This window comes from Eurytemora carolleeae, unplaced genomic scaffold, assembly GCF_000591075.1.
Source record: "Eurytemora carolleeae unplaced genomic scaffold, Eaff_2.0 scaffold347, whole genome shotgun sequence".
Lineage (NCBI taxonomy): Eukaryota > Metazoa > Arthropoda > Copepoda > Calanoida > Temoridae > Eurytemora > Eurytemora carolleeae.
Window position 1 is genome coordinate 134792 of NW_019396270.1, and position 16886 is coordinate 151677.

Here is a 16886-nt window from a genome sequence, read left to right on the forward strand (position 1 = left end):
CAGACAGAAGAACAGCTGATAAAACCGGTTTTACATTTGTGTATTTTACCAATCATAAAACAGATTTTGGGTTTCAACCAATCCTAGACTAGGTTTATTAGGTTTCCATACGCACAAAATTATAAGCTTATATTATTGGTCGGATATTTTAACATTGCTTCATTCAATGCTTTTCTTAATCATGCAATTCTGAATTCAAGCCGATTCAGGAACTAACAGGAGGCTAGTATTGTGAAATTTAGTTTCAGAGTCTATAAAGGAAGGGTTTTCTATATTCGACCATTAATTTTATTCCTCCAGCAAGCTAACTACAGACAATATATGAAAGTTGTCTGTAGTTTAGTAACCATAAGAAACTATTATTTATTAACTGAAAATTTGATGTAAGTGCAGTTAGAAATCTAGACAATTTAAAATATTTTAAGAAAAATGTCTGACAACAAATTTTGTGTGGACTACGGGAAACGAGTGGTAAGTATTTAAATAACATAGAAGTGAATTAAATATCAAACATTGCATTAAATAGTTTCTTTTTTACTTGCATAAAGTGAAAAGTTCCGGAAGGACACGACAATCACTGTACTTGCAAAGCATAGATATTTGATCCTCAGTAATGTATCGAATAAAAATGATTTTCCCTTTTCAAGTGTTAAGTCAGAGTTTTAGATTAAACATATATAATTGATCAAGATTAATTCGTCATGTCAAACATTCTTGACACGGAATCTCTCCAATGCTTAGTACAAGATTTTTAGACCACACTCTGATATCTTTTGCACACGCGATTTCAACTATTTTTCAACATAAAAATATTTCTATTTATTATTCAAGGGCTAGGGGCCGGCTATGGTCCCTTTGTAAAACATATGAAACATATATAAAAATTAAAGGGGGGGGGGGTCAAAAAGCCGTTGCTTTGAAATTACCACTGTTCTAGGCTGGGTGTAAGAAATGTAAGCAGAAAATAGAGAAGGGAGATGTGAGAATAGCAAAGATAACTTCAAATCCATTCAACGAGGAAGGAGAAATGAAGAACTATCATCATCCTATCTGCATTTTCCAAACATTTCTGAAAGCCAGAGCTACAACTAAAATAATTGAGGTAAACAGAGAAGATTTAGATAAAGGGTTGGAAAAGGTAAAGGGATAAAGTATTAAAAGATTTTAATTTAAAATTTACTCAATATTTCGAGATTGTCGACCTAAGTGGCGCTCCATACCTGTTAACAACAATATCCTTTAATTCGTTATCTGTGTAACAACAAGTTTTGAATAAATGATCAATTAATTCAGTGCTAGCAGGGGCGTACACAGGAATTTTTCCAGTGGGGGGAGCTTACATTTTTTGGTTTCCAGGGGGGGTACAGCACCCGTTGAGACCTGAAAACCCCTTGGAAACCATAATTTTACTGATCCAGGGGGAGCCTGAGCCTACATTCCCCCCCCCCCTCTTGTGTGCGCCTCTGAGAATCATTGTCCTACCTTGTCTCTACTTAAGAAATCTAGCAGTCATTTTTACGGAGAAACCCAAATTGAAATTGTTGTGCACTTTTTAGCTTTTAGCATCCTCTTAATTCAATTTTTTAGCGTCGGAACAATAGAAATGCAGAACCATTTTATACCAATGTATTAGCATTATATATTAATAAAATGTGATGAATGGTAAAATGTTGTGACCAGATAAAGTTATTTGACAGAATACATTAAAATCCGATATTTCTAAATGTGATCTCTGGTGAAATGTTACGACCAGATAAAAGGATTTGAATAGTTTTATGAGAACTTTATAAAAGCTCAAAACATCCGTTTCTAAAGGCACATAAGAATATTTTACGAGATACATAAATAAATATTTATCTGTTTTTTTTGGTTGAATAATAAATATATATATTTATATTTGTATCTATACATACATAAATCTTACATTTGATGGCGGTTTTGGTTTTCTCGCACGGTGATCCAAATGTCTTCTGTTGGGGTTCTATCAGGTTTCAAGTTCTCCGTGTGTCAGTATAATTCCTCCTGCGAATGTAAAGAACTATAAGCAACTTGTTTTCATTGTGGATATTACAGAGTTGATGTAGATTAGGTTAGGTTTATTAGATAATAACTTTATATGTGTGTCCTGTGAATACTGCGGACTGCAATTCTTCCTGGATTCTGTAGAATGAATGCATGTAGATGAGGATAATCCTGAATGTCAGACCAGGAACGATCTTATTCTTCAAAGAATAATTATTAAAATGTCAGAAGTATTCACCTTCTGGAATTGATCTAAATACAATCCCTCAAGAGCAACATTACTACTGAGTACAGAAACGATACGTACAGTCGTCCTCAGATTCTTTTTGCCTGCATAGGAATTATTGTTAACTAAGGTGTAGATGGGTGAATAAAAGAAGTAAGGTCTAACTGTAGATAGGAAGCCCTGGTAAAGATATCTCGTATCAGTCCTGTTCCGCATCTAAAGATCAATCAGTTGAAATCACGTTTCAGCGTTAATTATCTTCTTCAAATGAATACACTTCAATAAGCTTTGTTTATTGACCTGCTTGTGTTTCTGAGACAAATCTAGCCTCTTGGAGCCTCAAGAACTCCGGGTTATATTGATCACTCTTAATGATCAACTGGATCAAACAACTGCTATACAATTAATGAATCTAATGCTTTACACGATCTCCGAACGAAGCTTTGATAATAATTTTGTATCTTGAATGTCATTTGAATTAACGGATCACTTCTTGAGATAGAATTTGGGCGCAAGTCTTTACTGATCTTGATCTCCCATGATCATCTGTAACATGACGGTCATTATTTGCCATTAAAGCTTGGGATTAAATATTTATGTTTACAGTTTTTAAAATTTAAAATGTGCCATGCCAATATTAGTTTCCTTAAAGATACTCGATAAATAAATGGTTTACATTATATCTTAGTTTTAAAATACAGAATAAAATAACATTTTGATGTTATAACTTAAAAATTGACAGGATTAAAGGCAATGTTCTTGATTATTTAATCATCCTGCATATATAGTTCTTGAGTGGATCACACTGGTTTAGCATTCTTCTTTCAGGCTTTAGTTTATCCTAAAATACAATTTTGAGATAGAAAACAAGGATTGATCCATCAATATTACACAGACAAATATTCAAACCTTTGTGAAATTAACATGGAGGGTTACTTGAAATTACGTTGTTAGTCTCATTAAGGATCCCGGAGATCTAGACGGCTGGTCGGAGATCAAGGACGAAGATAAACAAGTTATCCTGGCTTTAATTAGAGATACAGCAGCAGAGAAAAACAAGGATGGACCAAAAAAAAGTAAGAAGTTTTCCATCACACTAATTTGGCATAATAAAAGAGATTTTTATAAATGTTTTGTGCAAAGTAATTTTTTATCTTAATATATTAAGATTTTTTTGTAAATCAGTGTGAAAGTTTATGGGAGTGTCGAGGGACGTGCCCTATTCAGAACGTTATTATTAAAACATTTATCTGGTCCCAAATATGGCAAATAACACTGTCAATTTAGCTTGCAAGTATTTGATTCTGAATTTTCCTGTAGGCGGTCTGGGTTGCCCAAGATGGGGCTTCTTGCAGATCTCACATAATCACATTGTTATCCTGCAATAGAGATTCACACGTCCTTTCGAAGAGAAACCACGGTTGAAAGTGTTGTGTTTTTATAATTATAAACATAATATCTAAGTAATTCTTGATAAGACAAAGCTTAAAAGGAAACCATGGTGAATCGGACACCCCGCTTTAGAAATAGAGGTTCACTTGAAATACTGTTGACATATCCTTTAATCAATGTTTATAAGAAAAGTATTTGAAGTGTTCCATAATCTACAAGTCTGCATTCAAGCAAAATTTAATTGTAAGATTTATTGTGATCCTAATTATCTTTCATTTTAAATGCATAATTCTATTTCATTAAATCAAATGTTTTCTAAAAAATCCTTAAAATAAAAATAAAAATTTGGACTTCAGCTTTCTATCTGTTTTTTTTTTTAATACTTTTTCTCAACTAAACCTTATGTTATTTCCCCAAAAGTTCATATTTTGTGATGATGAAAAAATTGAACAAAATTTATCTACATATTGAAAATCAAATAATTCATATAAAAGAGGGAATGCATTTTCTACAACAACAAAACTAGTTGTATAACCCGAAAGAGTCAAACTAGTTTTTTTAGAAACTCCGACAAAATCCCCGGGGGTTAAGAAAACTGCCAGTCCTGGAGTAAAGAAGGAAAAGAAACCAAAAACTCCTGAAATCAAAGAAGAAGCTATGATCAAGACTGAGGTACTGTTTTTATTATCATGAAGACGATTATGGATTTAAAGATCAAATGAGCCCGTTTCACATTATTCAGATTAGTAAATCTTGGTTTTAAAAAACTGCTTTGCTTAAAATTGATTGAACTTTAAAACTTCAAAATCTTAATTTTTGAAATTTAGTTCTGTGTATTTAGGAAACTACGACTAGTCGCCCTGTCTCCGGGGATCCGAACCACAAGGATAATTCATTCAGACAATTCCAGAAGATATGCTCAAAAATCCGCGAAACTCCGAGCTATCTCAAGAAAACGGAAATCTACTCGGCTTTCTTCAAAAAAGGAACTGGAACAGAGTTTCAGGTTATTTCCTTATAGTTTTTTTTTCCTGCTTCCCAATCAAACATTTAATTTGTTACAAAAGACCATTTGTCTTCATCTAATAAGATTAGCGTGGTTTGGTTAAGCTGACTAAATCAAATGTTTCCAACTTTTGTCTGGCACTTGGCTTAATAAATTATGGTCTCTGAAGTCTCTATGTCAAAAAAAAAAGAAAATGCACATAACATCCTGATTTTATATCTGATTTATCAGGGTGATTTGTTCCTATGGGTTAAACTACTTCTACCCGGAGTAGTGAAGAGAATCTATAATATGCAGAATAAGCAGCTGATCAAAATATTTAGTAGGTATAACAATAATAATGATAATTTGATAAATAGCTAGAAATTATTATCATTATTTTCATTATTATTATGGACATTCAACCTACAGTCAATGTTTATACAAGCCTACCCTGTACCCAGAGGTTAATTAACTCCTTATGCATGTAAATATTAAAATGTACCTACAAACTATGAGACTGGTTTGTTCATCTAATGTTCTGGGTTGATTATTTTACTGTTCAGAATATTTGATACTGATGAGGATGCCATGCTTGAAGATCTCGAGCAAGGAGATGTTGCTGAAACCATCTCTGTCTTCTATAGCAAGAGCTCTAGGGTGAACCAGGTTACAGACGGAACCTTGTTCCTCCATGAGGTTGATGAGTTCCTGGACAAACTCTCCAGATTAACGAAGGAAGAGGAGCAGCAGCATATGCTGAGCAAGGTTGTGAAGAGAAGTACAGTAAATGATTTAAGAATGTTTGTGAGATTGATGAAAGGAGATCTCAAGATCCAGGCTGGTCCTAAACATGTTTTAGAAGCTCTTCATCCTGATGCTAACGATGCTTTTAATTCTTCAAGGAATATTGACAAAGTCATCCAGAAGATCCTGGAACTAAGGAATGCTGGAACCCCGCATGGTAAACTTGAGATTGGAGCCAGTCTCATGCAGCCCGTCCAACCCATGCTGGCCGCCCCATGTAAATCAGTTGACATGGCGTTTCAAAAATGTCCGAATGGTATTTTCAGTGAGATTAAATATGACGGTGAGAGAGTTCAGGTTCACAAGCGTGGTTCAGATTTCAAGTATTACTCCAGGAGTCTGAAACCTGTGATGGCACACAAGGTGAAGCATTTCAAGGAGTTTATCCCGAAAGCTTTTCCGTCGGCGGCAGATCTTATAATTGACGCTGAAGTTCTTCTGGTGGATAATAGAACAGGTAAGATAGATATATATATTTAAAAACAGAATATTTTAGAATAGTTTTGAAACAAGGTTTATTTAGGGAATCCTCTTCCTTTCGGTTCTCTCGGTATACACAAGGGTTCAGATTTCAAGGACGCGGATCCATGTCTATTCGTGTTTGATTGCATCTTTTACAACGGGGAGAGCTTGATGCACAGATCCTTGAAGGACAGGAGAAGGTTTCTCAAGGAGAACATGACCGAGGTGGGGAACAGGATTAAACTCTCCGAGATCAAGCATATCACCAAGAAACCGGACCTGGTGGATATGATCAAGGATGTGTTTAAGAAGGGTCTGGAAGGATTGATGATTAAGGATATAAAGTCTACATATGAACCAGGAAAGCGGCATTGGTTAAAGGTACAAGTACAAAACAATAAACAGTGTTTTTACTCGTATTTAGTATATTAATATAATATATGTTATTTCTTGATTTGGTTTAATGAAGAATGTTCTAGATTAAAAAGGATTATCTAAACGAGGGAGCAATGGCGGATACAGCGGATCTGGTTGTGCTGGGTGGTTGGTATGGATCCGGACAGAAAGGAGGATTGATATCAATATTTCTGATGGGATGCAGGGATTCAGAATCAGAAACCTGGTATACCGTCTCTAAAGTACACACAGGTCATGTTTCCCGGCAATATTTTTAACTTTTCATGTTTCCTTTATCAAGCATTTCAACTAGATTCTGATTTAGGACATGACGATGCCACCTTAGATCGTCTTCAAGGCGAACTACTGCCCAACATGATCAAGATCAAGGGAGATCATAACCGTGTTCCAGGCTGGCTCAAGATCAATCGAACCATGGTTCCGGACTTTGTGGTCAAGGATCCGAATGATTCTCCAGTCTGGGAGATCACTGGAGCGGAGTTTAGTAAGGCGGAGCTGCATACTGCCTCCGGTATATCTATTAGGTTTCCTAGGGTTACCCGGATACGGGAGGATAAAACGGTTGACACCGCCACCAACCTTCAGGAGCTAGAGGAACTCTACAAAGCATCAAAACAACACATGGATATTGATTTAGGTAGGAAGAAAAAAACATAATATTTTAGATGGGTTTTAAAACATTTTTCTCTCTCATTTTAGAAAGTTTTAAACCTGAAGATGGAAGTCCCACAAAGAACTCGAGTCCTGAAACATCTAGAGAGAAGAAAAGGGCGCATAGCTCCACCACGTCCTCTCCGGTGAAAAGAATGAAGAACGAGGACGCAGGAAATATAGGTTAGTCCTTGCTTACATACTGGGAGTAGAAATATCCATGGAACATAAATGACGATTCCACAGTTTTTTTTATTTTTCTTAATGGATGGATACAAAAAAAAATTATAATCAAAGTTGCTTAAAGGGAGTGACAGGCAATGTATGGTAGTTGAAATGAGAATATAGTATTGTGGAGAATTTTTTTATGATTCATTTGCGACATAAAAACCTTTTAATGATGTATAATTACTGAGATTGAGTGCGAAGTCGACTTGCAATATCATCCATTTGGGTGGTTACGTTTTGAGAATCGATTTTTAAAAAAAATTTGTTTTCGCCCTTTGTTTTAAATTCAAAATATTTTTTAAGGATTTTTTTTTTGATAATTTGTTTAAGTTGATAAATCTCTTAAAATGTTCAGGGTACACAGAGGTTAAATAGTTATAAATTACAAACCCCATTTAAGGAATTTCCTACTAAAGGAAAGGTCGCAGAAGACACTTTTTCTGCTTTATATTGGTGATTATTGTAGGTTAATTTTCAATATTCTAATTCAATGTTCTAATAAAAAATTGGTTTTTAATCCTTAATATCAGTAAGCTTTTAAAAAACATAACTAAGTTTTCTCCAGGATATGTTCAACGGTTTTAATTATCAAAAATAAAAAGCAAAAATAATCGAAAATAGTTACTTAACAATATAAAGGCTGGGAGTCTGAATCTATGCATAGTCTGGGGGGGGTTTTTTAAATTTAAATGTCTTAACTTCGTGATTTAGTATTTTAGATATAAAAACCTTGACATTGATATTTATGTGTGGAGTTTTTATTTTGACTAAAATGCACAAACTGTTCTAAGATTAAGGTTACGTAAAGTGCATAACAGTTTTAGGGTCTTACTGTCCTATATATTTGTAGAGTTCCAGGAGAAAAAATTAAAACATTGATTAAATGACGCAAGTTTTCTTTATCCAAGTATATTAATTGTTTACAGGGATCTATCACAAACTTTTCTTTGTCCAAAACCTAAAGATGATTACACAAACAGGTTTTCATAAACCAAAATATTAAATTTTTCATCATTCTGTTTTCCTATTTTTAATTTTATGGCCCATTTTTATTTTTAATTTTACTAGGGTCAGGGAAGAAGAGAGAAAATGGAACACCAATCAAGAATAATAATTTGGAGAATAAGATTACACAAGCTAGCTCAGGGTTCACTTTGGAAACAAAGAACGGAGATCTATTCTCTTCTCCGGATTCAAGTTCTCTGGCTCACTGTATCAGTGTTGACTGTAAACTAGGGAAAGGGATCGCTAAGATCTTTCGAGAGAAGTTTGGACGGATTAAAGAGATCGAGGACTGCAAGGCAACTGTGGGTGGTTTAGCTGTTCTCCGAGATAAATCCCGATTCATCTATAATCTTGTTACAAAAGAGAAATATTACGGGAAACCTAGTTATGAAACCCTGAGACAAAGTTTGGAGAAGATGAAGGAGCATGTTGTAAAGAATAAGGTGACTGAGATCTGTATGCCCAAGATAGGTTGTGGTCTGGACGGATTAAACTGGTCTGCTGTCAGAACTCTGATCAAGAATGTGTTTCAATCTGAACAGGTTCATATTACAGTATTTGTACTGGAGGGAGCTCAGGAAACTAAGGACTCGAGAACACCTGACAAAGGGAACTATGGAGAAGAGAAAAGAGGGAACGAAGAAAAAAATCAACCGAAGATTCCTCCTAACCCTAGAGATTCAAAGCAAGGATCGGTTCGAGATTATTTTACCAAGTTCAAGGATAAGCCAACCAGCAAGGAGGAAACTAAACCAAGACGAGAAGATGAGAAGAGAAAGGATATTTTAAGGGAACCGGAGACTAGTAAGGAGGAGTCTTCAAGTAAACATGTTGATGTCGGATGTGGTTTTAAAACAAGAAATCCTCTCCCGGATGTATTCTGCGGGTTAAGAATAAAGTTGAGCAAGGATTCTCCTAATTATGATATCCTGAGACGGAGTATAGTGGGACTAGGAGGGAAATGCCTAGATACAGCGGATACAGCTTCTCATATTGTTTATTTGTCAGGTAGGGTTTCACCAGAGTTTCAGCTAACTTCATTTAACTCTGTCAAATCTCAGAACCTTTGTAACATTAAATTGCCGTAGGTGGCATAGCTTTTTTGTAGTTCGGCTTCATGAGCAGACTTATTTTTTTCATCTTAAAAAAATCACTCTAGACCATGATAATGCTTCTATTGAAAAATATGAAGAAAAAAATGTTTAACTAAAGAGATGAAAGTTATTGCTAAAGTCGGAGATCATATTATATTATTAACCTCTTCCTAATATTTAGAACAATTTTTTTCAGATGAAAGTCTGCGTGCGCAGAGTGGGTGTAAGCACGTGCGCCTCCAGTGGTTGGAGGATTCTATAAAACTTGGCAAACTTCAACCAGAGAAATATTATTCTGTTTAATCTTGATAAACTTCAACCAGAGAAATATTTTTCTGTTTATCCTTGATAAACTTCAACCAGAGAAATATTATTCGCTTTATCCTTGATAAACTTCAACCAGAGAAATATTCTGTTTGATCTTGATAAACTTCAACCAGAGAAATATTATTCTGTTTAACCTTGATAAACTTCAACCAGAGAAATATTATTCTCTCTTTAATCTATATTTTTAAACTTATAAAATACATTGTCTGCTAAGTTTTACTCCAGAATTAAAAACTGTTTTCCTTATACGAACTTGAAACACGTGTTCAGTAAGATTTATGTGAATTGCAATCTTTACTCTAACTTTTGTATTTTATATTTTCGTTAATTTATGATATTTAAAGTATTCTTTTAAAGATAATATTTGTGATGTTGTTGTTGAATTATATAATCTTGCTTGTTATTAAATATATTTCTTTTTATTCTTCTAATAATTTCTGATTGATCATTATACTTTTTACGCATACTCACTTTTTATGTACACAGGGCATGACCAAAAAATAGGTGACTAATTCGAAATTGTCGCCGAATTTGTGAATTATTTTCTAATGGAAACAAACCCAAATTTTATGAAGTTCCAATGAGCTTAGTTACTGTTTGACTCTCACCTCTGATGGTAGGTTGAGATGAAATCTTGAAAATGCTTACTTAAAGATCGGATCGTTTTATGATCATGAAAATGCACGACAATAGTCCAGGGAGTAAGGAATAGAAGGGAGATATAACTGACGCGGTTCGCCCTACCATATGATTATACATGCTTTGCAGACGGATGCTCCTTTTGTATATGAAATATTCAGAAAAGGTTATTGTATACGCGGTAATTGTACATCGGACAAATATTTCATATTCAAATGAAGTACTCGTCTGCAAAGTATGTATAATCATATGGTAGGGCGAATCGCGTCAGTTATATCTCCCTTCTATTCCTTACTCCCTGCTATAGTCTGAAATTATTGTATTACAAAACAAGGTCTAAAATCCTAAAATATAAAAGCATTAGATCATTGATAGTACAATATTGTTCAAGGAGTTTTTAAACATTTCTTACATTCTCCAGGTCGTCTTGATTTTTCCATCAGTTTCACTCCTCCTGGTATTTACTCCTGTAGTTTCTTGTTAGCTACTCCTAAAGCTTTGATCTACTCCCGTAGTCTCTTGTTAGCTACTTCTGTAGCTCTTATGTACTCTCGTAGCTTTGATCTACTCCCGTAGCATTGATCTACTCCCGTAGTTTCTTGTAATTTACTGTAGTTTCTTGTTAGCTACTTCTGTAGCTTTGATCCATTTCCATAGTTTTTATCTACTCCCGTAGTTTCGTGTTAGCTAATTCTGTAGTTTCTTGTTAGCTACTCCTGTAGCTTTGATCTACTCCCGTAGTTTCTTGTTAGCTACTCCTGTAGCTTTGATCTACTCCCGTAGTTTGTTGTCTGCTACTCATGAAGCTTTGATCTACTCCCGTTGTCTCTTGTTAGCTATTCCTGTAGTTTCTTGTTAGCTACTCATGAAGCATTGATCTACTCCCGTGTTTCTTATTAGCTACTCATATAGCTTTGATCTTCTACCGTAGTTGGCAGTTGAGGACAGAGTAACCCTTTAACTTTGTGCATTAAAGATTTTTATAAAATAATTTTTCACCTTAGGCTATTAATCCTGGTTTATATATAGTGGTGAGAAACCATCTGGAAATATTCAAACTTAAGGAAGAGGGAATTTTAAGAACTTAATATTGCAGATAAAATGATCACAGAATTCATTGTCGGGACAGTTTCTTGCAATGGTCTTTTCTTCGTTTAAGTTTACTAGAATGGAGATTTTATTAATCGAGTTTCTTTAGTTCTTAAATGTAACAGCTGCTGTTTCACAGACGAGTAGGACGTTGTCACATAATTCCTCCAGTATATCGATTAATCTTAATCTGACATACATGACGATTAATCCAGCGGGATAATTTCTATGACCATTTTCATGATATTAGAGAATGCTGAGAATGGAATTTAGCCTATATACAATTGATGCATCGGTAGAAAATTATTTACACTTATCCGTACTCAGAACAAATAAACAAAGTAGTTGATCAATGAACCAAACTAATGGTTTCACCCTTTCAACACAGAAAAAAATGTTATTATGTACCATGGCCACAGAACCCAGATCTAAGACCGCCATGCTCGACCTCAATTCTGAAAAATTGACGAACATCGCATCATTTAAACAATTTATATTTAATTTAAATGATATTCTATATATCACATTAAAAAGTAATAAGTGCGTTATATGTATTGCTTTGTTGTTCTCTTTTCTAACTCGTAGTATGAAATCTAAAAAATGTAATTTAGTCCGTAAAATAAAATATCTCAAATTTTCTAACATTGTAAATAATATCACAATTTGGCAAATTTTCTAAAAATCGGAAAAACCGCTGAAATATGTGTTTTACTCTAGAATAGGAACTAATTCTTCGTTTTCTAGAGATTGTTTGTTTAGGAGTCTCCAATACTTAATGCAAACTATCTCTCCTTCGTCCATATCAGAAGCGATCTGATCATTACACACGGAGTTAGAGAGAAGAGTGATGGAGAGAACCAAGAATCCTAAGACGGCACTCACGATGTAGTTCAAATCCTTATCCACGCTGGGAAACAGATAATTATCGTAGAGACTCCAAATGCCGCGCCACACGTTTACACTGGCGAAGAATGCGATCAGCGTGGTAAGATACTGAAGGGGTTTGGTGATATATTGCTTCCTTGTCGTGGAGGCCAAGAGCATCTTATCCATACCGAAGGCGATGATGGTGGTGAAGTACCCGAGGATGATGGAGTCCCAAGATACCTCATTATCCTTTACACCGATGACGTTGTTGATGAGGAAGATATTCTCCAAGGACCACAACGACCACCAACAGAACACAATAAGCTGCCTGATCACTATATTCGTGAATAAAACATCGACAACGAACCAAGTCTTGGACTCGGGAGTTTGTCGGAAGTAATTTGCGTTGAGGAAGGTATTCTCGTGACTGTCGAAACAAAGAGAGAGAGGAGCAGAGATTAAGGATCTTGAGACTTTACTCATCAAAAACAAAACAAGGCTGCCGATAAGTACAAGGGATAACTGAAGCTTCTTCTCTCCTACATCTAGATCCATAAGATACCATATCCCCCGCCAGAAAGAAACACCAGCGAATGCAAATATTCCTGTGTATATCCAACCACCCAGAGCTTTCACGACAGGATGTTTTTCATCGAGAAACTCTGCAATGTGATATTTGGCGAGATCAAGGATTATTCTGACTATGAGTCCCACAAGGTAGCAAACCAGTCCTGAGAGTTGATTTCTGGTTGGAGAATCAGTTGATCCTGTCTCAGGTTGGTGTGCTGGGTACACCTTAAAGAAAACTTATTGAAAAATCCAAATGATAAAAAAATTATTGCAATTTTTTGGTTTTTATTTAATTGGTAAATCTTAAACATCTTTAAATCAGATATTTTAAAGTTCTCTTTTTCTGTAAAAGTTATTATTTTTCGTAAATCAGTAAATAGTTTTATTTTTGTATTTTACATATTTAATTTACAATCAAAGAGAAATAAAGTATTAGCAAAATGATAGATAACTGCGCATTCTTCAGAATTTTGATAAATTTTTCTATTCTAATAATTTTATCCTTGATAAACTTCAACCAGAGAAATATTCTGTTTAACCTTGATAAACTTCAACCAGAGAAATATTATTCTGTTTAACCTTGTAGAGTATACTCTACTGCAATTAACTTTCCTTGCATTATATTTTTAACCTTGGGGAAGGGGAAATAGTTAAAAGTTTACCAAATCATCTAGAAGGTCCCAAACCCCTCTCCAATACAGTACAATGAACGGAGCTACAAACACTGAGGACCAGATTACATCCGCAATAGTCAGGAAAAACTCGCGCTTGCTCTTCGCCCCCATCCAGATCAATCCAGATCAATCTAGTAAAATCAAAAATCAGTTTAAAAAAAAAATTAAGTCCAAAAATCAATCAAAAACAATCTAAATAAGTCTGTAAAATCCAGGTCAATTTTTAAGATACCAATCCAGTTTGATCTAGTTCAATCAAACCTCAATTCTGTTTACATATTCTAGAGATAGCACAGTTTCGGCGACCTAGACTGAACGGAGCCCATAAAGACGATTCTTTGTTGAGATATATTGTTAAAATCGTGATGAAAAAATCTTTTTTAAAATTTTTTCACTCCAATAAGGCAAATAAAAAAAAATAAACCCCCCCCACCCTTTGTTTTGAATTTGTTAAATAACATTAGAAAACATAGCTTTTTTATTGTTGTAAAAATAAGATTCCGACTATACCACGCTATACTAAAAGATTCTTTATTGTCAATGGTATTATATTTTATGTAAAGCAGATTTAAAACTTTTCTTCTTAGATATTTGGACAACAGAGAACTTATACAGATGTAGTCGACTCTTCAAGGTTTCCAGCACTTAACTAACTACTTAACTAAACAAGGAAGGGAACAAGAGAGGGAATACAATTTTATTTTTTTTCAAAATAAGTTACCATACATATTCCTCCTCTTTTGGTCCTTTTATTCCTCCTTTTCTGGTCCTTTTATTCCTCCTCTTCTGGTCCTTTTATTCCTCCTATTCTGGTCCTATTATTCCTCCTTTTCTGGTCCTTTTATTCCTCCTTTTCTGGTCCTTTTATTCTTCCTTTTCTGGTCCTTTTATTCCTCCTTTTCTGGTCCTTTTATTCCTCCTTTTCTGGTCCATATATTTCTCTTTTTCTGGTCCTTTTATTCCTCCTTTTCAGGTCCATATATTTCTCTTTTTCTGGTACTTTTATTCCTCCTTTTCTGGTCCTTATATTCCTCCTTTTCTGGTCCTTTTATTCCTCCTATTCTGGTCCATATATTTTTCTTTTTCTGGTCCATATATTCATCCTTTTCTGGTCCATATATTTCTCTTTTTCTGGCCCTTTTATTCCTCCTTTTCTGGTCCATATATTTCTCTTTTTCTGGTCCATATATTTCTCTTTTTCTGGTCCTTTTATTCCTCCTTTTCTGGTCCTTTTATTCCTCCTATTCTGGTCCATATATTTCTCTTTTTCTGGTCCATATATTCCTCCTTTTCTGGTCCATATATTTCTCTTTTTCTGGCCCTTTTATTCCTCCTTTTCTGTTCCATATATTTCTTCTTTTATGGCGCAAATATTCCTCCCATTCTGGTCCAAATAGTTCATGTATTACTCCCATTCTTGTCCATGCATTCCTCCTATACTGGTCCAGATATTCTGCCTATTCTGTTCCAAATAATCCTCCTTTAGTGGTTCAAATATTCCTCCTATACTGGTCCAAATATTCCTCCTAATCTGGTCCATATATTCCTCCTATTCTGGTCAATATATGTTCCTCCTATTCTGGTCAATATATGTTCCTCCTATTCTGGTCAATATATGTTCCTCCTATTCTGGTCAATATATGTTCCTCCTATTCTGGTCAATATATGTTCCTCCTATTCTGGTCAATATATGTTCCTTCTATTCTGGTCAATATATGTTCCTTCTATTCTGGTCCAAAAATTCTCCTCAATTCTGTCGATTAATACACTTCCATTCTAGTGCATTCCACCTCTTTCAGTTTATACATTTCTACAGGTCTTTGTAAAACATATGTGTATAAATCAAACAGATGCAGAAAAAAAATCAATGTCATCTGTATTCTGTATTTTATTCTTTGTATTCTTGTATCCTTTTCCTAAGAATATCCAATATGTATATCCTGTATCCTGTATCCTGTATTCTGTATTTCTACGTAAATTTTGTGTCTTATTGTACATCCTTACAAACACATCACATTATTTTAAACTAGAACGGAGTTCAAAAAAAAACAAATTATAAGTTCAAAGCCCCAGAAGAATATTTGTTATCAAAAATAGCCTTTTACCGTATAAATTTGTGCGAGAAACCAAGAATAAAATGAGAATTTTTTTGTGTTACTTAAAGACATATTTTGAAAACTTCTATGGTTTCGGGCATCAGTACATGAAAAATACAAAGCTACTATATGTACCACAATGGTTAATAAAAATCAAAATAATAACAAATTTGAGTTTCAGATATTGTTCAGAAGTTGTCCTCTTGTGTACACTTTTTTCTACTGTAATGATTGCTGTACACTGTACAATTTACACAAGGTGCGAATAGTATTTGTAGTTCAAATTGAAATCTCTCTAAAACAAATATTAAGTGATAATTTGTTTTCTAAAATACGAATATAAAATGATGGGTTGTTTCCACGCAAAAAAAAAACCATCAGTTGAGGAAAAAAATATAGCAACAAATATTTTGCCTGGTTTATGTGCCCATGGTTTCTTTGATGTTCTTTCAGATCAAAACTTATTTAGACATAAGATTTTACTACTGTATACTTACTAAAATATAAAAAAAAAGATTTAAACAATTAAAATTACCTCTAACGTTGAAGTTTTGGAAGATGAACCAGCCGAAATATTTCTCCAATTCCTACGTAAACCAATCCTATCAATGATTTATATAGCGTAGAGTAGGAGTAAAGACGAGTGGAGATGATGTGACGTATTTAATGACTCCATGTACTAGTTGAGACAGAACCCTTGTTTAACTTGGCTCAGAAAACTACTTTGTGTGGTCTTAGGTAAATAACTATTAAGAGACTGAAGGAGGAAGACTAGGTACTGAGTACTGAGTACTGACTGAAGAATCAAGAACTGAACAGAGAGAGATAGCCTAGGGCCGCTCTGGGCAGGTTGCAACTTTGATTTAAGTATAGATCCTTCTTCGTTTAAAAACCAGTTTAAGACCATTGGACTAAATCGTTTGAAGAGTTATTTTAAATTAATAAGATGCAAAAATAATTTTTTAACTGAATGGTCAACCTTGATCTATATTAGGAAAAATTAAAATTGCAACTTTTCTACAAATGGAATTGTTCCACTACGTTATATATATATATATATATATGTATATGTATAATGCATATTGTATAGATTATCTATACTTTTGAGTGATGAATAAAACATATTTCTGCATTTTAACCAAACAAGATTTGAAATAAATCATTTAGTATTTTCCTTCTAAGTTCTATGATGACGAGAGCTTGAAGGACAGGAGTGAAACTAAACAAACCTTAATGATTTTCAAACCATATCATCCATCCTCCATTTGATGGAACACATACTTTTATTTAATTTATTAGTTAAGTTTATTATTTTTTTCTCTACAAAACCATTTA

At 34.2% G+C, this 16886-nt stretch overlaps 2 protein-coding genes across 5 annotated transcripts; one reads left to right on the forward strand and one right to left on the reverse strand.

Annotated features, from left to right (window-relative positions):
- Window positions 1-67: 67 nt before the first annotated feature.
- Window positions 68-9617, forward strand: LOC111699833 (DNA ligase 3). Of its 3 annotated transcripts, XM_023470571.1 has the most exons (14): window positions 68-92; window positions 426-471; window positions 938-1102; window positions 3213-3324; window positions 4194-4312; window positions 4482-4646; window positions 4878-4972; window positions 5192-5889; window positions 5956-6275; window positions 6374-6542; window positions 6616-6948; window positions 7011-7145; window positions 8259-9203; window positions 9486-9617. In XM_023470571.1, exons 2-14 carry the CDS (start codon window positions 430-432, stop codon window positions 9590-9592), a joined length of 3405 nt encoding a protein of 1134 aa, XP_023326339.1. In that variant the 5' UTR covers window positions 68-92; window positions 426-429; the 3' UTR covers window positions 9593-9617. The 3 variants fall into 3 exon arrangements, with proteins under 3 accessions (XP_023326339.1, XP_023326338.1, XP_023326340.1); XM_023470570.1 differs by lacking the exon at window positions 68-92 and having other exon boundaries at window positions 287-471; XM_023470572.1 differs by lacking the exon at window positions 68-92 and having other exon boundaries at window positions 288-471; window positions 4203-4312.
- A 2314-nt stretch (window positions 9618-11931) lies between these two features.
- Window positions 11932-16356, reverse strand: LOC111699840 (uncharacterized). Of its 2 annotated transcripts, none has more exons than XM_023470581.1 (3): window positions 16087-16356; window positions 13444-13576; window positions 11932-13006 (listed from the first exon to the last, which is right to left on the reverse strand). In XM_023470581.1, the coding sequence occupies exons 2-3, from the start codon at window positions 13564-13566 to the stop codon at window positions 12053-12055; spliced, it is 1077 nt and encodes a 358-aa protein (XP_023326349.1). In that variant the 5' UTR covers window positions 13567-13576; window positions 16087-16356; the 3' UTR covers window positions 11932-12052. The 2 variants fall into 2 exon arrangements, with proteins under 2 accessions (XP_023326349.1, XP_023326348.1); XM_023470580.1 differs by having other exon boundaries at window positions 13444-13586.
- Window positions 16357-16886: the final 530 nt, after the last annotated feature.